General features: G+C 43.7%; 1 protein-coding gene across 1 annotated transcript; it reads left to right on the top strand.

Annotated features, from left to right (window-relative positions):
* Positions 1–19,994: 19,994 nt before the first annotated feature.
* Positions 19,995–23,959, top strand: NHP2 (NHP2 ribonucleoprotein). The gene is made up of 4 exons (XM_005904621.3): positions 19,995–20,220; positions 20,298–20,367; positions 22,858–22,963; positions 23,586–23,959. Exons 1-4 carry the CDS (start codon positions 20,061–20,063, stop codon positions 23,709–23,711), a joined length of 462 nt encoding a protein of 153 aa, XP_005904683.1. The 5' UTR covers positions 19,995–20,060; the 3' UTR covers positions 23,712–23,959.
* The last annotated feature ends 66 nt before the right edge of the window (positions 23,960–24,025 follow it).

Genomic DNA, 24,025 nt, shown 5'->3' with positions numbered 1-24,025 from the left:
TCTTCTCGACCCCATGGACTGCAGCCTACCAGCCTCCTCTGTCCATGGGATTTTCCAGGCAAGAGTACTGGAGTGGGGTGCCATTGCCTTCTCCGACAAATCTCTCTATCCAGCCCTCTTCCATGAGTTCCAGACACACAGGTCCCACAGCCTCTTCCATATCTCTGCTTGGTCATCTCAAGCATCAGGTTTGACACAATCAATTCAAGAGAACCACAGTCTGAGATCAGTTATGAGTAGTGATGGAAGAATGCTAGTAAGGCTTAGACGATAAAGAATTCGCCTGCAACACAGGAGACTTGGGTTTGATCCCTGGGTCGAGAAGATCCCCTGAAGAAGGGAATGTCTACCCACTCCAGTATTCTTGCCAGGAGAGTTCCATGGACAGGGGAGGCTGGAGGGCTACAGTCCCTCCAGGGGTCGCAAAGAGTCAGACATGACTGAACAACTAACACTTTCATTTCCACATTTCACTTCATAAGCAAACACGCTCTGACAGCACATTAACAATATACAAGGAAGGTTTACTCCAAAAAGACAAGGATGATTTAATATTAGGAACTCTGTTAATATATAGTACCATGTTAATAGACAAAATAAGAAAGAAGTCTTATCAATACATGTTAACAAGGCAATTGATAAAATTCAACATATTTTTAGTAAACATTCTTGATAAAAATGTTGATAGAATAAGGTAAATATTTATTAAAAAAAAAACACCCCAAACAATCATCTTCCAGAAACACTTTCATTAAAGTGAGAAGAAACACAAGTTGTCTTCTTCTGTTCATTATTTAACCTTTTTTGGAGGTACAACAAAAGCAGTTGGACAAGAGTAAGAAACTAGAGGTATAAAAACAGGAAAAGAGGAGATAAAACCATCCTCATCTGCAGATAATATGAAAACATAGAAAACCCAAAACCCAGGACACTATTCCAAACTACAAAAGAAGTCAATATGGTGGCTTTTGTATATGCCAACAACACTCAAAGATATAAAAGAAGGATCTAAAACACCTAGGAATACACTTAACAAGATAAAGATGAAGAAAATTTGAAATACTGAGCACTCAAAAGATCTGAGCAAATAGGAAGATTCAACATTAGGAAGATGTCAACCTCTTGTAAACATTTGATGAAATAATCTGCTAATGCTATCCTGAAAAAAATACCAAAATGTAATAGGAACAATCTCCTACTGAAAAAAGCAAGATGCAAAATGCTATGCATAGCATGCTATCATTTCTATAAAAAGGGGACAAGCACTTGTATATAGATAAGGTATGGACTATCTATAGAAGCTGAAGTAGGAAATGGGTCTCATTGGTTGCTTTTGGTTAGTGAAATGGGTAACTGAAATAGGGCTGGGAGGGACACTTTTCACTATATACCTTTTGGGTAAAATTTTGAACCATGTGAATACATTACTTATTCAAATTTTTTAAAAACTGAAAACAATAATATTTCTATTTAAAAAAAAATATTTTAATGGCTTTGTGTCGCCAGCAAGTGATTTAGGCATCTAAAACCTTCCAATATTGGGCTCCAAGTCATGGAGTTATGGATGGTAATGAGGAGGTGAGGATGGGAGAAGCCGCCACCACCATCATCATCCAAATCAAGGAACTACAGTGGCTACAGCCCATAAACCAAATGTAGCCCACTGTCTTTTTTTTCATAAATAAAGTTTTATTCTAAACTCTACATCCATTTGTTTACATACTGTCCATGCTGCTTTCATCCTCTGACAGCAGAGTTGAACACTTGCAACAGAGATTGTGTAGCCTGCAGAGCTTTAACAGAAACATTTGCTGACTCCTCATCTAAATCAAAAGGACTCTGACACCCAAGGTCTCCCTGCTGCTAAGTCGCTTCAGTCGTGTCCGACTCTGTGTGACCCCATAGACGTCAGCCCACGAGGCTCCCCTGTCCCTGGGATTCTCCAGGCAAGAACACTGGAGTGGGTTGCCATTTCCTTCTCCAAAGGTCTCCCTATCAAGCCCCAAACACTCTTAACCCAGTTTCTTCCCCAGTCTGCTCCACTTCAGCCTGTCTTCCCTCCTCCCGTGAAGAAAGAAAAAAATAGATTTCTCCATCCACACATAGAAAAGGAAAGCCTGGACAGAAACTGAGTATGGTCGGGTTTCTGTTCCTCCTCAGTGACACTGGGGGCTGAGGAAAAGAAGCACGGGGCTAGGAAGGGGACCACCTGCTGCTCCCTGAATCCCACCTCTCTCCAAGCCCAGCTAAAGACTGACCGAGGGAGGAAGGGAAGCCTGGCCCCTGGTTTGCGCTGTGGTCTGGGGAAAGTCCCTTCCTCCTCAAGCCTCATCAAGCCTCTGTTACTGAAGGAGAGGGAATAGATAAGTCCCAAAGATGCTTCCAGTTTTCACATTCTAGTAATAAGACCATGACCTCCATGCCCCCCTCCAAAGGCAAAGTAAGAAACCAGCTATCAGCAGAGCACAGCAATAAAAAGCTCATAAACCAGAGACAGCCACAACCAATCTCGGTAATTCCTCACTGCTCTAGAGGGTGGGTGTAAACTCAAAGGAGAGGAGGTGTGAGCCCGGGCAGAGAGGACTGGGACCAGCCCATTTGACAGACCCCAAGCACAGGGGATGCAGCAGAGCTTGGGCAGTGACAATGTCACCTGCTCTCTCCATCCTATCTCATGGAATCAACGACTGAGATAGGCTTGGTGTCTGGAAGCAGCAGCCCTTCTCCTGCAACTCCCAGATCTCCACCTACATCTAGGACCCAGGTCCAGTCCCAGCCACACCTCCAGTGGCCAACGTTTATCCACTTACTTTCTGTGCATTCGATCCTTTCCACAACCTGATGAGGTAGGGGTGATTATCATCAACTCCAAGTCCTCCTGGGCCTCTTTTCTCTGCTGGCTTGTCCTGACCTGCCCCTTCACATGTGTGAATGTAACCAGCAGTTGGTGTATTCATTTCCTATTGTTGTTGTAACATATGACCACTTGGGTTTCCCTTGTGGCTCACCTGGTAAAGAATCCACCTACAATGCAGGAGACCTGGGTTTGATCCCTGGTTTGAGAAGATACTCTGGAGAAGGGAAAGGCTACCCACTTCAGTATTCTGGCCTGCAGAATTCCATGGACTGTATCGTCCACGTGGCCACAAAGAGTCAGACATGACTGAGCGACTTTCACTTCATGACCACTTAGTGCCTTATCCTTTCATTCTCTCCCAGGTCTGCAGGTTAGAAGTCCAGGATGGCATGATTGGGTTCTTTGAGCAGTGCTTACAAGGGTGAAATCAAAGTTTCCAACTGCTGTGATCTGGCATTTGGGATCCTCTTCCTAGTTCGTTACTGCTGTTGGCAGATTTCAGTTCCTTGTGGTTGCAGGACTGGGATCCTCATTTCCTGTTGGCCAGGGATCCTTCTCAGCCCTTTGCGGCTGCTCTTTGTTCCTTCCAGGTGGCCTCCTCCATCTTCAGGTACCAGGTTCAAATCTTATTCCCTTTCAGTCACGAGCAGAGGAAGCTCCTCAGACATACTGTCCATTCTCCTGTTTTCCCACAGTTGCCTAAACGATCTTCCAAAAAGCATAAAACTAACCAGGTTAGCCTCCACTCAAACTCTAGTCCCCAGTAGCATCAAGATCTAAAGAAAATTCTGTAAAGTTCATTCATTCAAATGTTTTCTAAGCACTGACTCCCTGCCACATGCCAGATCCACAGACAGTCTCTGCCCTCCTGGAGCTTTAAGTGCTGTGAGACAGAGGGACCCCAACAGTAAATATGGCTGTGTTAAGAGTTAGTGGGCCCACCAGCCTGTCTTCATCCCTGCCCTCCCCTTTCCATACCTCCAGGCTTTGCCAGCACCACCCCCACCCATTCCATAAATCTCAGTAAGAAGGGGCTTTTTCCCAGATCCCTTTCTAGGTTCCAGTTCAACACTCTTAGAGTTCCTGATGCTCCACATCATGGAACACAGTAGTGGAGTTCATATGGAGCCTCTGGGAAGGCAAGGACTTTCTCCAGCTCACTAGCACTTCCTCCAATGCCTGGTACTTACCAAATGCTCAGTACATTTTTTGGAATGAATGGAGAGTCTGATAGGCAAATGGTGGACATGCAAACCTCCTCAGCATCCTCTACTCCTGATGGTTTGTTAACTCTGCAGAAAGTGCTGGCAGCAAAAACTCCAGCCACTCAGCTCTAGCCCATGGGTGCCTATGCTGGCATCCTGAGTCCTACCTGTAAATTGCAGCTGGAATCTCAGTTGGGATCAGCTATTTAAGGACCAGAGCTCATTCCATGGCATGAAGTCTGGCAGGCATGCCAGTGTTGATTCCAAAGAAGCCAAGGGGAGTGGATGAGATTTTCTGGGCCCATCTAGCTCAAGGATCTTATTAAGCAGTGGGAGGCAGGATGGCACTGTGAAGACAGGGCAGGTTTTACATGCACGGACTTGTACACAGAAACACACACACACACATCAACACACCACCAGCTTCTATCAAAATAGCAAAGAAAACAGCAGAGTCTCCAACAGAGGAGAAATTTCTCTGATTTTTGAAAACATGCAAAGCCAGTGGAACAGGATCACAGATGAAGCAGGTGGTGAGAGCTGCAGCCTAGGGGAGTCTTCGGGGGTTGGGGGGTGTGGCAGGAACACTGCAGAGGAAACTTGCCTCAAGTGGCACCCACAGGCTTCAGGATGGTGTGAATGGAAGTCAGACATCAACAGTGGTAGCCTTGGCACCCACCGCCTCCTCCTCCTTCCCGGCAGCCCCAGAAGAAATTTCATCTGGGAAAAGCATGGGCTTTCAGCAGGTGTTAGTGGTCCTTAGTAGCATTTGGCTCAGGCTGCAACTGGGGATCCAGGGCTGACAATGGACTCAGCAGCCACGCTCTTCCTCTCTCCACCACCAGCTGGAGTCACAGTCCATGGCCCATGGCAGCTGCATCGGCACAAAGAGCCCGACCAGAACACCAAGCATCTTGCTGGACTGCCTCAGCTCCCATCTGTTGAATGTCCAGATGAGGTGGTCCCTAGGGCCCCTTGGATTTCTAAAAATATCATCCTCCCCACTACTTTTATCTCTGTCAGAAATCAAAGCCACATGCTACTGCCCACCCCAGGTCACTGGCTGGAAAAGCAAGAGGAGAGGGAGAGAAGTGCTGATGCCTTCCATTAGCCCTAACCCTAACCCCACTAAGAGGCAGTGTTACCAGTGTTACAGGTTAAGCTGTGTCCCCCAAATGATCTATTCAACTGCTAGCCCTGGTACCTATGTACATAACCTTATTTGGAAAGAGGGTTTTACAGAGGTAATCAAGTAAAGATGAGCTCTTTAGGGTGGGCCCTAATACAATAGGGCTGGTGTTATTATAAAAGAGGAAAATGCCTGTGACGACAGAGGCAGAGATTAGAACGCTGTGTCTCCAAGCCGAGGAACACCAGGGAAGGCAGCGACACCAAAAGCTTAGAGAAAGGCAGAGAAGAGATTCTCCCCAGAACCTGTAGAAAAAGCACAGCCCTGTGGATGTCTTGATTTTGGACTTCCAGCCTCCAGGATTGTAAGACAATAAATTTGTGTTGTTTTAAGCCCTCCCAGTTTGCAGTACTTTATTAGTGCACCCCTTGGAAACGAATACACCCAGCCAGTCCCCAGGATCTGCTTACTGAACATGTGACTACATCTCCTCCCCACCCGACCCCAGTCTATCATCATGAGGAAAAGGAGAGGAAGCAGGCCCAACCTTCATATGGGAAGGATTCAGGGCAAGAGTATAGATGGAGTTCCAGTCCCTCCTTTGCTATTTCCACCCGTCCCACTCTGTTCTGTATAGTGAGGGACCCACATGCACATATGAGGACACCCCAAGGCAAACGCTCATGCTCTATCCACACGCCACCCACACACATCTTGGCCACCCTTCAGGGACAGTTATCTCTCTGAAGAACAGATCAAGGGAGAGGGCTGGGCAGTCTGTAGTAACGGACTCAGGGCCAACTTGGTAGGGAATAACCGCACTCAGAGGACTGGGGGTAGGGGGCACACATCCCCTTGATCTTGCACATGTCTCACCCCTGCTCAGGCCCTGGCAGTGCCTGGTGGCCCAGAAGGCAACAGCCTGATATCCAGCACGTGCCGAAGAGCACCAGGAGGTACTTTCCTGGCAGCATCTCATCTCAACCCTCATTCTATTTTAAAGGTGAACATAACTGAAGCATAGTAAAGTTGAAGAATTTGTTCATGGCTAAACAGCTGACAAAGTACATTTCTGGGATCAAATCATGATCTGTTTGACTCCCACTTATTTTTCTTCATATAACCTGCTTTTCCCTGCCCTAGACCTGACTTAATTGGTAAACTGCCAAAACTGTATAAAATAGATTAATAGGCAAGAACACTGGAGTGGGTTGCCATTTCCTTCTCCAATGCATGAAAGTGAAAAGTGAAAGTGAAGTCGCTCAGTCGTGTCCGACTCTAGCGACCCCATGGACTGCAGCCCACCAGGCTCCTCCATCCATGGGATTTTCCAGGCAAGAGTACTGGAGTTGGGTGCCATCGCCTTCTTCGTAATAACAAACAGATTTCTAAAAAACAAGCAGTATAGCCATCAAAGTAACTTAATACTAGAGAAGAATAGAGAGGCTGGAAATAGACCTGAACACATATTAGAATCTGGTATATCACAAAGGCATTTTAAATGAATGGATAGAAAGAGAAAGAATTCAATAAATGGCATCAGGACAATGGCAAGCCATCTGGAAGAAAGCAAAGCTGGAGTCCTGCCTTGTTCCTCACACAGTAAAACCGATGATCAAAAATTTTCCTGTAAACAGTAAAACCACAAAAGCACTAGAAAATTTCCTTAAAATACAAAAAGCTTTTCTAAAGCACTAAGAGACAATTCTGTAGAAAAACTGGACCAGAAAAGAACAGAAAGTTCACAGAAAAGAAACATAAATGACCTATAAAAATATAAGATATCAGTCTCTTTCTGAACTAAAGAAATGTAAATGAAAATAGACACTATTTCTCCCTATTAAATCATCACCAGTGCTCATCCCTCTGGAAAAAAAAAAAATGTTTGCAAAAACCCAGTCTTCCAAAAGAGACACTATTAGGACAACTTTAAACCACACCTCTTTAGAAGACAGTTGAACCACACTGCATCCATCAAAACGTAAAAGTTATGGATTTATCCTCGAAGAGACTTAAAAAAGTTCCAAAGATAGAGCACAAGATCCATTGCAAACTTATTCAAAATTGTAAAAACACTAACAACAAGCTAAAGTCTTTCAGTAATGGTTGGTTAAATACACAACATGATACGGCAATGTATTAAAAGAATGACATATCTTTATCTATGATGAAAATAGAAAAATTTCCCAAGATATATTGAGAAGTGGAAACAAATTGTCAGAACAATGTATTATATAATTTAATGTATGTAAACAAATACATGGTATATATTTGCATATATACATACACAAATTTAATAGTGAATATCTCTGGAGAACATTTAAATAAGGGGATAGGTGTTAGGGGAGAAGGATGTTTAACTTTTGCTTTATACTCTTCTGTACTATCTGATAATGTTTTTAACATAAATATCATCACAATGCTACATTTTAAATTCCAAAGCCAAAATCCTAACCTTAAAGAAACGTAGCATTCTGAAGTGTCAACCTGATTTTTCTAAGCTCTCAGCTTTACACTGAGTCAGGTGTGTCCTAAGCAGTTGTGTATGAGGAAGCCTCCATCCTCTGGAATCCCGCTTGATAGTCCCTCTCTCCTTAGTCTCTGTTCCAAAATCTCAGGCTTCACTTCTGGGGAGACACTAATTGCCATTAAGGCAACTGAACTTCTAATTGAACTTCAGCTCCTAGAGTAAGCATCTAGCTTGACAAATAAAAAGTCAATTAAAAACTCATCCTTAATTTTAAATGGAAAAAGAGTTCATATTTCATATTACACAGAAAAGAGTTCATATTTCAGGCCAGAAGCTGTGCACCCCAAGTTTCAGGGCTGAAAGATGGAGGACAAGATGTGCTCCTTGGGAAGCTCTGTGCCCCACGTTTACAGGCTGCTATATGGACAAGTTCATATTTCGGGCCAGAAACTCTGTGGGCTGAAAGCTGGGAAAAAATCCATTTGACATTATACTATTCCTAAAAGTCATACTCTTTTCAGGAAAATGTATTTACATATTCTCATAAGGCAAGGTTGTCAGAAACACAGAGAAAACTGCCATAGGAAATCACATTTAATTTCCATCTAAAATAAGACTCAAATGCACCTACCTATGAAGCAGAAAGACTCACAAATCCAGAAACTAATGGATGCCTGTGGGGATTCTGTTGTGGGTGTTGCCAGATTGAAGTAGAAATTAAGAGATAAAAATCACTATGTATAATGTAAGAAAAATAATAGGATTAGTATGCCACAGAGAGAAATATAACCATGATTTTGAAATATCTTTAAATGGTATATATTCCATTAAAATATTGAATCACTATGTTGTATCCCAAAGCAAACAGAGTAATGTGAATCAACCGTACCTCAGTTGAAAAAGAAAGAGTGGATAGATAGCTACAAACACAAGAAATAATCAATAATGAAGGTTAGCAAAATAAAAGTGGGAAAAGTTTAGGAATAGAAACTCCCATCAAGAAATTAATTTGGATGGGATTACTAAAAATCTCCATTGGTTCATCCACTAGAGAGAAGAGTATGGAGGATGTTTAGAAAACAAAACACGGAGGTGCCTGAAGAAACAGCAATCATGTGCCTGGGCACACAGTCAGGGAAAAGAAACATTTTCGAGGACAAGGGTACCCATGCCATCCCTGCGGGACTAGTGTCCAAAGGAAAAACACCGCTGCAACCTAAGTGTACAAGGACACAGAAATGAATAAAGGAAATGGATTCTATATACACAACGGTATATGAATCAGCCGTAAGGAAGAGTGAAAAATGCCATGTTCCGGCACAGGCAAGAAGGTAGAGATGATCGTAGCAAGTGATAGAATATGATGTCACTTCCAGGTGGAATCTAAAAATGGATACGTAGGAGCTCTTTGAGCCAAGATAAACAGTTCACAGACTTAGAAGAAACTCTTCTCACTCACTATTAGCAGAGAAGAAAGGTGTTGCACACATAGAAATGAGCTACTTGACTAACGTGTGCACACACTATTTAGAAAATAAGCCACAAGGACCTCCTGAGTAACACTAGGAGTGATACTCCACTTTCTGTAATAATCTATACAGGGACAGTCCCTGAAATATAACATATACACATCTATGTGTGACTAAAGTAAGTGACTGAAAAAAAAAAAAAAAAACCACTGCCTTGTAATTCAAAGTTCAAACAAGTGAATAAACACAATAAATATAGAAACATATCCTAACTCTATTCCCTTCATCCCATGGTTACCTTGGCTGGTATCACATCTCTGGAGACTGGGCAGGCTAGGGTCCCAAGGCTGGGTTGTTTTTGGGGCTCAGGGTCCTGGGAGGATGTGACAGGCAGTGTGACCCCACGATGTTCCTGGAATGCCTCTTGCCCTCTGCAGGAGCCCTCAAGCTCTAGGTACAGGTGAAGTAAGTTAAGAGATTTGAATTAATGTAGACACACACATATATATCCAATAGATGATCTAAAACGACCTACTGAATAGCAGGTGGAAGTTTACTGATCACACCGTAATCACCTAGATGAGAACAAGAACCTGAAAGGAAATAGATAAATGGTCATACATTAATGAATCAAGCTCCTGTACACCTGAAACACACATAAAATCAGAAATCACCTCTATTCCCATATAAAATCACACAAAAACGATGGAGGCGGTGGGGGTAGGGAATGTGTGGGGCTGAATAATGCTGCTGTCTCATGGCCATTTTCGGTAACAACAGCTTGAAAATCTGTGTTGATGGGCATTGAGCATTCTCAAGGCCAAAGGGTCTCTAAGTCAAAAACAGCTGATCTCAACAAACGTCCTAGAGGTGGTTGTCAGAAAAGAATTTAAAACAGGGCCGAGTTATAGGAAGCTGAATCGAGAGGTAACATGAACTCATCTTTGAAAAGAAATCACATGAAAAGAGGTCAATTTCACTAAATGTTAGAAATGCAAATCAAAACCACAGGAAGGAATCACCTCAGTATTCAGAACGGCCATTGTCAGAAACTTGACAAACACTAACTGATGGAGACATGGAGAAAAGGGAATAATCCTCCCCTGATGCTGGGAATACACACTGGTAAGAGACACTATGACGCATCATGCGAGGCTTATTAAAATAAAGAAAATGAGAATGAGGTTAAAACACTCTCTAACCCCATACATGAAATTAACTCCAAGTCATTAATATCTAAAGGTCAGGAGGGATTCTATGAAAGTCTTAAGGAAAACATAGGAAGGAGACATGATGATATAAACTACATCTTTTTGGATTTGGATGACATCATTGCAAGGTCTTTTGGAATCCATCTCCTAGAGCAATGAGAAATAAACCAAAACCAGGAAAATGTGATCTACTTCAATTTCAAAGCAGGTGCCCAAAAAAGGAAATCTTAACGAATGAAGAAGGCAACCCAGAATGCAAAGAAGTATTTGCAAACCAAGATACCCACAAGCCATTCATCTCCAAAACTAACAAACAGCTCACAGTTTGGTAATATTTAAATAAAGTTGATTCCATAAAAATATTGCATTACTATGTTGTATCGCAACACAAATAGGTTAATCAAATGTACTTCAATTACAAAAAAATGGGATATATAGCTACAAACACAAAAGAAAACAAGAAAAAGGGAAGAAAATGAAAATGGGAAATTTTATACAATAGAAAAAACAATTGAGAAATTACTTTGGATGAGATTATTAAAAATCACACAAACTAGATTTACCATTTCAATCTTTGCTTCAAAAACAACTGATTAGTCAAAGGAGGCCAATGAACCTACGAGCAAGATAAATACAGACAAGAAAGCCATGCAAAAGTCACATTTTACCAGGCCCATGTTCTGATAATGCTGCTGCTGCTGCTAAGTTGCTTTAGTCGTGTCCAACTCTGTGCGACCCCATAGACGGCAGCCCACCAGGCTCCCCCGTCCCTGGGATTCTCCAGGCAAGAACACTGGAGTGGGTTGCCATTTATAATAAGTACCATCAACTGATACATAAAAGTTCTGATTTTTTTTTTCAAAAACTATTCAAAAGGTGTGAACTCTGAAGATGTGTTTCCCATATTTTTATCTGTGCCCCAAGTTTCTGTGCTGAAATATGAAGTTCAGATTTTAGGCCAGAAGCTGTGCGCCCCAAATTTCCAGGCTGAAATATGGAAAAGAGTCAACATTTTCCCAAAGGTATGCAAACAACCATTAAGCACATGAAAAATTGTTCAGCATCATTAGTCATCAGGAAAACACAAATGAAAAACCACAATGAGATATTGCTTCATACACACTTGGATCACTATAATGAAAAAGTCAGATCACAGCAAGTATTGAGGAGAATGAGGAGAAACTGGAACTCTTACACACTGCTGATAGAAATGTGAAATGGTATAGCTACTTTGGAAAACAGCCAGGCAGTTCCCCCAAAAGTTAGAGTTATCACTGACACGGCAATTCTATTTCTAGGTGCATACCCAAGAGAAGAATCAAAAACATATGCCCACATGAAAACTTGTACATATATGTCCACAGTAGCACAACAGCCAAAAGGTGGTAACAACCCTGTCCATCAACGTATAAATGGATAAAATGTAGTCTATCCATCCAATGGAATGTTGTATTTAATATTTAATAACGGGACACTGACACATGCTACAACATAGACAAACCTTGAAAACATGCTAAGTGAAAGGAGCCAGACACAAGAGGCCACATATTTTATGATTCCATGTCTGTGTAATGTCTAGAACAGGGACATGTATAGAGACAAAGCATAGATTAGTGGTTACTTAGGTCCAGGGAGGATAAGGGGGTGAGATGTGATAGCTAAAGTGTGCAGGGGCTCTCTTTGAAGTTAATGAAAATGTTCTAATTAATTTTGATGATAGCTGCATAACTCAGTGAATACACTCAGTTCAGTTCAGTTCAGTCTCTCAGTCGTGTCTGACTCTATGCGACCCCATGAATCACAGCACGCCAGGCCTCCCTGTCCATCACCAACTCCTGGAGTTCACTCAGACTCACGTCCATCGAGTCAGCGATGCCATCCAGCCATCTCATCCTCTGTCGTCCCCTTCTCCTCTTGCCCCCAGTCCCTCCCGGCATCAGAGTCTTTTCCAATGAGTCAACTCTTCGCATGAGGTGGCCAAAGTACTGGAGTTTCAGCTTCAGCATCAGTCCTTCCAAAGAAATCCCAGGGCTGATCTCCTTCAGAATGGACTGGTTGGATCTCCTGCAGTCCAAGGGACTCTCAAGAGTCTTCTCCAACACCACAGTTCAAAAGCATCAATTCTTCGGCGCTCAGCTTTCTTCACAGTCCAACTCTCACATCCATACATGACCACAGGAAAAACCATAGCCTTGACTAGATGGACCTTTGTTGGCAAAGTAATGTCTCTGCTTTTGAAGCCACTGAATTGTACACTGTAGATGGGTGAATTGTATGATACGGGAATTATGTCTCAATTTATTAAAAAAATATTTATTTATCTGGCTGCACCAGGTTGTAGTTGCAGCATGCAGGATCTTTTTTCGTTTGTTCTAGCTGCAGCATGTGGGATCTTACTTCCCCAACCAGGAATCGAACCCAGAGCCCCAAATGCAGGCCCTCTGCATTGGGAACACAGCATTTTAGCCACTGGACCACCACGGAAGTCCCACGTCTCCAGCTGAAAAAAATCATCCTCCCAAGTTTTTTAAAAGAACGGACCTTTAGTCCATCAAGGTCTAACTTTCTCATTTTCTGGATGAGGCACTGAAGCCCAGAGAGGTTAAAATGACTTGCCCAAAGTCTTTTGCCATTAGAATCCTGATGGCCTGACTACCCATTAGCAGTTATGTCCTCACCCATTTTACCCTACTTCAAGTGCACATGAGTGGCCATTCACAAAAAATCAGTGAAGTCACACAAACCACCTTAATTCTAGCACAGAGCTCCAGACTGCTGTTAGAAATATACAGAGTTGTTTACTGAGGACAGATTTGTTCTTGGCATTTTATTGTCTTAGAGCTCAAAAAGCTGACACTTGTGACCTAGTCAAGCCAAGATGCCCACACTTTCATTATCCAGCCATGTTTCATCACTAACATGGAGATGAGCAAAGCATGAGTTTGGACACTAGTGGACAGGATTCAAACTCAGCTTTGTGTGAGCTGCATGAAGCTATTACCGTTATGAACCTAAGGAAATTGTGAATAATAAAAGTATTCTTTGTGAGCTATTGCATGTAATGTGCTTGGCACATGCATTTTTAATTCCTTCCTCTTTCCACATAAAAACTGAGAGGTCTTCATCCCTGAGACCTTGGTGAGGTGAGTCAAGCACAATTGCTTGAATTGGGTTTCGTGGGGATGAAATTCTCTGTAGAGTTAATCATGCCCAGTGCACACATCTGGGAACACCTTTCCCCTTTGCAACCCTGATATATTGTCACCCAACCAACAAGCTTGAAAGAGGAATAGAAAACCACCTGGGAAGCCCAGCCAGCTGTGTGCTCAGAGGAGCGCTGCTCTCATGGTCTCATGTGCCATTTGGGGAGGGCTCCCCAAGAAGGGCCAGAACTTCTACTGCAAGACCTAGGGGGAGGAAGGCAGGGGAGGGTTTGGGGTGAGAAATGCTGTAGCAAAGTGGTAGACATAAAGGCAAATCTGACAGTAGCCACCAGTCCTAAAGCTCAGGACAGGTTATCTTTACTCAAGAAATTACACAGTAAAAACATTTGAAAGATCAATTTTTGGTTACATTGTGCATACAAACTTTATTTTCAAATTATATTTTGTTGCTTATATAACCATTTTCATTGCTCAATTGATATATTTTTCTATTTGTGAAATTTTGGGGGGTCTAAGGTTAGAATGGATTACATCCTACTTTTCCTATTAAAATACTGTTTCAAAAAGCTACTTGTTTTGGGATGCTGCTGCTGCTGCTGCTGCTAAGTCGCTTCAGTCATGTCCGACTCTGTGCGACCCCATAGACGGAAGCCCACCAGGCTCCCCCGTCCCTGGGATTCTCCAGGCAAGAAAACTAGATAGTGTAGTCATTTTTTTAATATTGATTCTTTCAATCCACAAACATGGTACACCTTTCCATCTGTTTATGTCTTGATTTCTTTCTTCAGCAGCTTGTAGTGTTCAGAGTACAGGTCTTTTGTCTCCTTAGGTAGGTTCATTCCTAGATTCTTTTTTTATGTGATGGTAAATGGAGTTGCTTCTTGAATTTCTCTTTCTGATCTTTTGTTGTTAAGTGTATAGAAATGCAACAGATTTCCATGTGTTAATTTTGTAACCTGTGACTTTGCCAAATTCATTGCCGAGTCCTAGTATTTTTCTGGTAGTATCTTTAGGATCTTCTATGTATAGTATCATGTCATCCGCAAACATTGACAGTTTAATTTCTTCTTTTCCAATTTGGGTTCCCTTTCTTCTTTTTCTCTGATTGCTGTAGCTAGGACTTTCAAAACTATGTTGAATAAAGTGGTGAGAATGGACATCCTTGTCTTATCCCTGATCTTAGAGGGAATGCTTTCAGCTTTTTACCACTGAGTATGATGCTAGCTGTAGGTTTGTCATATATGGCCTTTATTATGCTGAGATGTGTACCATCTATGCCCACTTTCTGGAGAGTTTTTTTTTTTTTTAATCATAAATAGATGCTGAATTTTGAATTTTGTCAAAAGGTTTTTCTGCATCTATTGAGATGATCATATGGTTTTTATTCTTCAATATGTTGATGTGGTGTATCACATTGATTTGCAGATGTTGAAAAGTCCTTGCATCCCTGGGATGAATCCCTCTTGATCATCAGAGAGGTTTACTAATGACAGATTTATTCTTGGCATTTCATTGTCTTATGACTCAAAAAGCTGACACTTTGTATGATTTTTTTAATGTATTGTTGGATACAGATTGCTAATATTTTGCTGAGGACTATTTGCATCTATATTCATCAGTGATATTAGCCTGTAATTTTCTTTTTGTGTGTGTGATATCTTTGTCTGGTTTTTTAGAGTGATGGTGGCCTCACAAAATGAGTTTTGAAGCTTCCTTCCTCTGTAACTTTTTGGAATAGTTTCAGAAAGATAGGCAATCTACAGATTCAATGTAACACCTATCAAATTACCAATGGCATTTTTTTTGCAGAACTAGAATTAAAAATTTCAATATTTAAAATGCATGGAGACTCAAGATTTCAAATAGCCAAAGCAATCTTTAAAAAGAAAAACAGAGCTGGAGGAATCAGGCTCTGTGACTTCAGACTATATTACAAAGCTACAGTCATCAAAACAGTACATACTGGCACAAAAATAGAAACATACATCAATGGAACAGTATAGAAAACCCAGAAATAAGCCCAAGCACCTATGGTCAATTAATCTATGACAAATGAGGTAAGACTACACAATGTTGGAAAGACAGTCTCTTCAACAAATTGTGCTGGGAAAACTGGACAGCCACCTGTAAAAAAAAAAAAAATGAAATTAGATCATTCTTTAACTCTACTCACAAAAATAAACTCAAAATGGATTAAAGACCTAAATGTGAGACCAGACACTATAAAACTTCCAGAGGAAAACATAGGCAGAACACTTTCTCATAAAAATCACAGCAACATCTTTTTTGATTCATCTCTCTGAATAATGGAAATAAAAACAAAAATAAACAAATGGAACCTACTTAAACTCAAAAGCTTTTGCACAGTAAAGGAAACAATAAACAAAATGAAAAGACAATTCAAAGACTGGGAGAAAAATATTTGCAAATGACGTGACTGATAAGGGATTAGTCTCCAAAATTTACAAATAGCTTATGACACTTAACAGCATAAACAAACAACCTATTCAAAAAATGGGCAGAAGACCTGAATAGACATTTCTCCAAAGAGGATATACAGATGGCCAATAGGCACATGAAAAGATGTTCAGCATTGCTAGTTATTAGAGAAATGCAAATCAAAACTACAAAGAGACATCACCTCATACTGGTCAGAATGGCTATCATCAAAAAATCCACAAACAACAAATGCTGGAAAGGGTGTGGCAAGAAGGGAACCCTCCTACACTGTTGGTGGGAATGTAAATTGGTACAGCCACTATGGAGAACAGGATGGAGGTTCCTTAAAAAACTAAAAACAGAGTTATCCTATGACTCTGCAATCCCACTCGTGGGCATATATCTGGAAAACAAAACACGATTTGGAAGGATACATGCACTCCAGTGCCGAGGTCCAGCCCCGACTGATCCAGGGTATTCGAAGGGGAGACGGCGTCGGCAACTATTTATTTATTTATCAGAGATATAAAGAGTAATAGAATGAGGATAGCTCAGTAGGAAAATTCAGTGAAGAAAAGAGGCTGAGTAGCTTGGTTTACGCGGGAGACCAATAAAACTTCAAGACAAGAAGTTTGCACCACTTACGTAGGCTGCAGGCGCCCTCTCGAATAGCGGAAGGTGCCCCACCCTAGACACCTTCTCGAGTGGGTCTGAGAAGCCCAGGCATAATTAGTAAGCATGGTGGGTTCCGCGCTCCAGATGGAGACTCAGCTGGAAGTTAAAGGGAAGAATGACATGGGGAGACCAAGCGTTGGTGAGCAAGGCCCGTAGCTTTATTTTCAACAGGGGCTTATATACCCTAAGTTACACATAGAGGATAATAGGGGATGCAAAGTCAGCAGTTTTAGATCCTTATCAAAAACCAGGGTTTCTTTCCTGCAAATTTATCGTATACAAATGGTTTAGGTGATTTACATCATCTTCTGGCCAGAAGGCCTACTAACATTTTATGACTCTTGACAAGGACTTATCAACAAAGACTTATTTTCTCTAAGAGTAATTATTTTAAGGTTTGGCGCCATCTTCTGAAGATAAAATTGCATTCCTATAGGGCGGATGTGTAATGGGTTTACAACAAAGGAAAGAATTTATTACCTTAAGGGTCTAAAGTTACTAACACCAAGGCCACTACTTATTTTTTCTACATACCAACTATATTAATTAATACATATTCAAGGATACAATTCAGGGAATGTGAAAACTTGGCAACAAGCATTGGCTCATCAATGAAATCTTTTACTAGTTTATTCTGACAGTTTCTAATTCTCTGAGAGGCTCTAAGCTATTTGAATATCTTAAGCTTCCTGCGCCTCTCGAGGCTGGGAGACTGTAAACAATCGTATGCATAGCTGCAGGAGTCCGGGTAAACTTTTCAGGCGAGTTAGAGAGCCATCTGAGGGGTATGGATTTAAACACTCCTAATTGCCCAGGAACTTTATTAATTGGAGCTGTAAGTTAACTCTTTGACAGAGAGAGCAAGATGGTGGTGGGGGACAGCCCCCAGTAAAGTCAGAGGTGAGAGCACAAAGCAATAAAGTAGGCAGACTCTGGTTTTTGGGGGGAAGATGCTCGAGAATATCCGGGGAGACTCCCGAGGCTCGATCCCGCCTTTGCATATGCCGAGCCTCCTTCCTCATGACCTTTGTCACGAGTGGAATGTTTCACCGGCTCCCAGCACTCTAGTGTTCATTACAGCACTGTTTACAATAGCCAAGACTTGGAAGCAACCTAAATGTCCATCAACAGAGGAATGGATAAAGAAGGTATGATAATATATATGATGGAATATTACTCAGCCATTAAAAAGAATGACATAATGCCATTTGTAGCAACATGGATGGACCAAAAGAGTGTAATACCGAGTGAAATAAGTCAGACAGAAAAGGAGAAATATCACATGACATCCCTTATATGTGGATTCAAAAAAGAAATTATACAAATGAACTTACAAAACAGAAAGACAGTCACAAACTCAACATGACTTATTGTTGCCAGAAGGAAGGGATAGTTAGGGATTTGGGGAAGGTCAGGTACACACTACTATATTTAAAATGGATAACCAACAAGGACCTATTGTATAGCACAAGGAACTCTGTTCAATGTTATGTGCCAGCCTGCATGGGAGCGGGTGTTTAGGGGAGAATGGATTCATGTATATGTATGGCTGAGTTCCTTCCCTGTTCACCTGAAACTACCACAACATTTTTAACCAGCTGTATCCCAATACAAAATAAAAAGTTTAACGTCTGAAAACAAGAGTATTTGTATTTTTATGTAATGGCTGCACTTGGTTTCAAGGTTAAAAGTTCAGGTTTTCAGTTGGCGTAACTGTCCCCTGCTGTCAAGGCCACCTGCAGACTTTTAAAGTTCCACTTTATGGCCTGTTCCACTACCACAAAAATGGCCCGCCTACCACCACATAATCAAAGGCAACTGATGTATAGCAATGATTCGCTTCCCTGGTGGCTCAGTGGTAAAGAATCTGCCTGCCAATACAGGAGACACCTGTTTGATCTCTGGATTGGGAAGATTCCCTAGAGAAGGAAATGGCAATTCACTCCAGTATTCTTGCCTGGGAAATCCCATGGACAGAGAAGCCTGGTGGGCTACATCCATGGGGTCACAAAAGAGTCAGACACGACTTAGCGACTAAATAACAACAAATATTCATCCAACGTTCCAAGACAGAGTACAAGAAGTGTTAGAGGTACAAGATCCACCCCAGTCTAGGCCTGCTCACCTCCCCAGCACTGTATGTGTGTGTTAGTCGCTCAGTCGTGTCCCTCTTTGCGATCTCCATGGACTGTAGCCCTCCAGGCTCCTTTGTCCATGGGATTCTCCAGGCAAGAATATTGGAGTGGAGTGGGTTGCTATTTCCTTCACGGGATCTTCCCAACCCAGGGATCTAACCCGGGTCTCTCTCATTGCCTGCAGATTCTTTACCATCTGAGCCACCAGGGTAGCCCAATTAATCCTCTAGAGTTAACTGCAAACGCGCCGCCTACTCAGTGCACTTCCCCACCCTCAAGTCTCAGCCCGTGTTCACATTGTCTTCCCTCTCAGCTCCCACCAGCGGTCTCCGTCATTGCCCTTTGTGGGTGTGACGCCAGGCGGCGGCGGGAACTACGAAGAAAACAAGAGGGTTAGAGGATGCCGGCGGGAGGTAGGCAGAGAACTTTAATTTTAGGTACGTTGGTCAGGAGAATCTCTCCCGTGATTAACAGCTAGCTGAGCAGATACCTGCGGAAAGGGTGGTACCGAGTTCTCCGAAGAAAAGCGGTCTAGACCGAGGCGCTTAGTGAGTGAATGGCTCCATCCCTCGCCAGTAAAGAGAAAGCAGTGTGTGAGAACCATGCTAGAACGAAGAAATCGCAAGCAGTGCCAGGCTTTACCTTAACCTTGGCACCTAGGGTACAGCACCCAGGACCAACTCAGGACCTGGCACCAGATGGGGATCGGAACTGCCCAAGTGAGGGATCAGATTCTAAGGAGGTTTGGAATCACACCTAAGACTTCCCATTCCACAACCCTGGTCGCAGACCCCGCCCTTTGAGCAAGGCTCCCGTCCACTTAGATGCGGTCACGCCCATACCGGTACAGCTTCCTCCTCGCACCGCCAACACCTGTGACGCTGAACTCTCACCCAAACCCAAGCCCGGATCCTAGTCCCTCTTCGCCTCCTCCAGGGCCCACCTCCCTCCGGCCTTCGCCCCTCGCCTCATAGGCCCTCCGTTGTTTAGTCGCGAAGTTGTGTGCTATTCTTTGCGACTCAATGGACTGTAGCACGCTAGGCTCCTCTGCCTTTCACTATCTCCCGGAGTTTGCCCAAATTCACAGATTGCATGCCAACTCGTGTCCTAAACCGCTTCCGCCCCGCCTGCATTGAGGGGGTGGCCCCGCCCCTACTGCCAAGACTCCACCCCTCGGAGCTCCCTGTTTCCTAATTGGCTATGTCTTACTGCCTCTTCCCGCAGAGTAGCATGACCCGGAAGTGATTTCTGAAGTGCCGGCCGCGTGGACTTGTTCCTTGAGTGGTAGGTTGCCACAGTCGCTGCCATGACCAAAATAAAGGCAGATCCGGACGGGCCGGAGGCTCAGGCGGACGCGTGCTGCGGGGAGCGCACTTACCATGAACTGCTGGTGAATCTGAACCCCATCGCGCAGCCTCTGGCTTCTCGCCGTCTCACGCGGAAGCTCTACAAATGCATCAAGAAAGGTGCGGTGCACGCCGAGCCGGGGCGGGACGCGGGTGGCAGGCCGAGGCCCCCCCGACTGATTGTTCTGTCGTTGCAGCCGTGAAGCAGAAGCAGATTCGGCGCGGGGTGAAGGAGGTTCAGAAATTTATCAACAAAGGCGAGAAAGGGTAAGAATCCCCCCTACCCTCCGCCGGATTTCGGGGATGGTGTCCTGCTACTTAACAGGTAGTTGGTTAACGTGCTCTGACTTGGGTCGTATGCAGAAGATACATTCCCTTCCGTACAGATGTCGATACCACTTACAAGAGCTCAAAGGGACATCTTGGGGAAGGTGAATTCCAGGGGAACCAAATTGTATAAGCCAACTTACTTAGGATTGATCCCAGCTTCATTCACTTAGCGACTATTTACCAAGTGTCTACTGTTTTTCAGGCACTGTGCTATGGGGAGACAATGGCAGTAATCAAATACACACAAAATTACAAGTTGTCATGGGTAAGCATGAAGGAAAAGTACAGGGTGCAGTGAGAATGACTTCATTATCCTACAGCTTTCTTTTTTGGCATTTTTCAGGATCTGAAAATTATTTGCATTTTTATTCCTTGTCCCTCTCACTCAGGCCAGAAAGCAAGCTCTTTGAGAACAGAATAAAGCCTTTCACTGCTTTATTTTCAGAAGTGCCTGGTACATTGTAGGTGCTCAAGAGCTAAATAATGCTGGGAGGATTTGGTGCTCTATGGAGTCTGACCTAGGTGGGTAGCTGAGGTCTGAAGATATAGGATTAGTTTGTGGCTTCCGGGTTTGGGGGGCATTCTGCCAGAAGAAAGTAGATTCCAGGGCAGGAGAGGGTAGTAGTGGATAGAAGTGCTACTTTCTCATGGGACTCTATAAGCCATTGTAAGTTTAGTTTTTGTACTCAGGAGTTTTGGAAGCCAATGAGTGTTAAAGTGAGGGGTGACATAATTATGTTTACACCTTTAGAAGGTTTTTCTGGCAACTTTGGAAAAGATCAGAGGTGTAAGAATAGATGGAGAAATTGAGATAGGTGGCTACTCTGGTGCAGAAGAGATGAGAGCAATTTTGATTGGGTTATTGATGGCAGAGATGGAGAGAATTAAAGTGGATGGATGAGAGGACTTTTGCATACAGAGTGAGGAGGTGTGGGCTCCAGGCAGATGGACAGAGGGCCCGTTCACTAAGACAGTGAACAGTGAGGGAGCCAGATTTGTATAAGATCACGAGTCTGGTTTTAGACAAGTTTTCAAGGTGCCTTTTAAATATGGAAACCCTCTCCCTAGCAGAACTGTCAGATAGGCAGGTGGCTATATGGGTGTTCAGTTTGGGAGAGGGTTGGGTTGGAGAGAACAGATTTGGGAGTTGTCAATATAGAGTTGGCACTTGAAGCCTTGGTTACAGATGGGGTCAGCTGAGAGAACGTACTGACAGAGCAGAAAGACCAGGCTGTAGGAATACCAGCGTTGAAAGGCTTCTCAGGAATTTCTTGGCAGTCCAGCAGTTAGGACTCCATGCTTCCACTGCAAGCGGGCCAGGGTTCCACCCTTGGTTGGGGAACTAATATCCCACAATCTGCACAGCACGGCCAAAAACAATAAAAGGCTACTCAAAGGAAGCGGAGCATATATAGGAGGACAGTCTATGAGCCAAAGGAAAACTAGGAGCCTGCTAGTTAGTTCAAAGTAATGCTTTGAACCCAGGAGTTTTCCTTGTGTTTTCTGCTCCCCTAGAACAGACTCTTTCCTTCTGTCATCAGGGCTCCTGAGGCCCTTGTCGCAGAACCCCATCATCTTGCCAGCTAGAACAGCTATAGATTCTCTGGCAAGCTTTTCTTAGTTCCCTATCACTCTTAGGAATGAGCCTTGAAACACTCAAGACCCTTATATGTGACTAGTTTTTCTAGCCTTCTTGTCAGCCTCATCTCCCCATTCTGGATTCCAAAGCCATCCCTGGCTCCCGACAACACCCATCCCCTGTGTATCTGGTATCTTTCTGATTCTCTCAACCTTAAATGCTTTCCCTGCCCCCCGCCCCTCTATGGGCTTCCCTCGTAGTTCAGTGGTAAAGAATCTGCCTGCTAAGGCAGGAGATGCAGGTTCGATCCTTGATCTGGGAAGATTCCCCTGGAGAAGGATATAGCAACCCACTCCAGTATTCTTGCCTGGAAAAATGCCATGGACAGAGGAGCCCGGCAGGCTACAGTCCATGGGGTCACAAAGAGTAGGACATGACTTAGTGACTGGCAGCAACAAAGCCCCTCCGTGGGCTGCCTGACAGATGTTCATCATTCAGCTTTCCTCTCAAGTGTTGCTTCCTGATTCCTTTCTTGATTGTCCAAGGAGAGCTGAGCTGTTACTCCTTGGCATCTCTCATACTTCATCTGTCCTGGTACAGTACCTTTTGTCACACTTGGTGGCATTTACTTGTTGCCAGGCAACAGAGATCACCTCCCCAGAGGAATGCACTCACCAAACAAATCTGAATGCATTTCTTAAGTTTGGGAGACATACATGATGGGGCTCCTTGAGGGCAGGGGCCAGTTTACCCATCTCTGTAGCCCCCAAGGCCCAGCTCAGTGGCCTCCCTTATGGATGAAAAGGGAACCAGCAAGCTGGGAATGACAGTGGTTTCTCTTATTTCAGGATTATGGTTTTGGCAGGAGACACGTTACCCATTGAGGTATACTGCCATCTCCCAGTTATGTGTGAAGACCGGAATTTGCCATATGTCTATATCCCCTCTAAGACGGTAAGGAGCCCCTGAGCCCCTGATCTTGGTCAGCACAGAAGAGGGTCTGGGATCAGGTTGGTGGCAGCAGGCCATAGTGGCAAACAGCATGAGCTTTGGAGCTAAAGACAGGCCTGGATGGATTCTTGGCTCTGCTGCTTCCCAGATGAGGGAATGCCGATAAGTCACCTCTCTGTACTTCTACTTCCTTGTAAAATGGGACTATGGGAATGAAACAGAAGGTGAACTTGAATGTGTCAGTCCTGTTAGGTGGGTGCAGTGTTCAGAAGGGATGTTCTAGGGACCTGCAGCTGTCCTTACCCTTATATAACAGAGGCCAGGTCTGGGCTCCAAGGGGTGGAGAATAGCAGGGCCCTGGAAAGCATAGGCCCTGCTTAAGGGGACAGCCCCTACTGAGCTGGAGCCCTTTCACAACTGCCATATGGAACTGTAGGCCCAGTGTTGCTGGACCACACTTGAAAGTCTGCTGAGTTTAGATGGTGGCAACCAATTCAAAATGTTAACACTGACTGACTAGCACATGTCTGTGGGCTGGATTAGGCTGGTGGATCATCAGTTCGTGACTCCTTGGTGCACAGGTTGTGTGGCCTTTGTTCCAAACAGCTTTTTTCCTTCTCTGCAGGACCTGGGTGCAGCCGCTGGCTCTAAGCGCCCCACCTGCGTGATAATGGTCAAGCCCCACGAGGAATACCAGGAGGCCTATGACGAGTGCCTGGAGGAGGTGCAAGCCCTGCCCCCGCCCATGTGAAGGACTTAGGCACAACTGGGCACCTGCTCTAAAAACAGTGGCTTGGTGGCAGGCCAGTTGGCTGCCCTCCTGCTCCCCACATTCAGACATCTCTGTGGTCCCGAGGCAGTATTCTTCCCAAGCAGCTCCAACAGCTACTTCACAACGGCAGAGCCAGCATCTTCTCTGACAGAGCCTGTTTCCTGTTGAGCTTCAGTGAAGACAGTTCCAAGAATGTGATGTGGGGGAAGTAAATCCTAAAACTAAAATGTGGTGAGTCTGCGGGTGTTTTTTTTTAAGCAGCAACTACTGGTGGGGCCAAGTTGTTGGTGGGG

Source organism: Bos mutus, chromosome 7 (genome assembly GCF_027580195.1).
Source record: "Bos mutus isolate GX-2022 chromosome 7, NWIPB_WYAK_1.1, whole genome shotgun sequence".
NCBI lineage: Eukaryota > Metazoa > Chordata > Mammalia > Artiodactyla > Bovidae > Bos > Bos mutus.
Note: the sequence above shows the minus strand (reverse complement) of the source record. Positions and strands in the feature narration are given on the sequence as shown.

Coding starts and splice junctions, on each gene's coding strand:
- NHP2 (XM_005904621.3), top strand. CDS start 20,061: ATGACCAAAATAAAGGCAGATCCGGACGGGCCGGAGGCTCAGGCGGAC. Junction 20,221..20,297: donor CTACAAATGCATCAAGAAAG/GTGCGGTGCACG, acceptor CTGTCGTTGCAG/CCGTGAAGCAGAAGCAGATT. Junction 20,368..22,857: donor ATCAACAAAGGCGAGAAAGG/GTAAGAATCCCC, acceptor CTCTTATTTCAG/GATTATGGTTTTGGCAGGAG.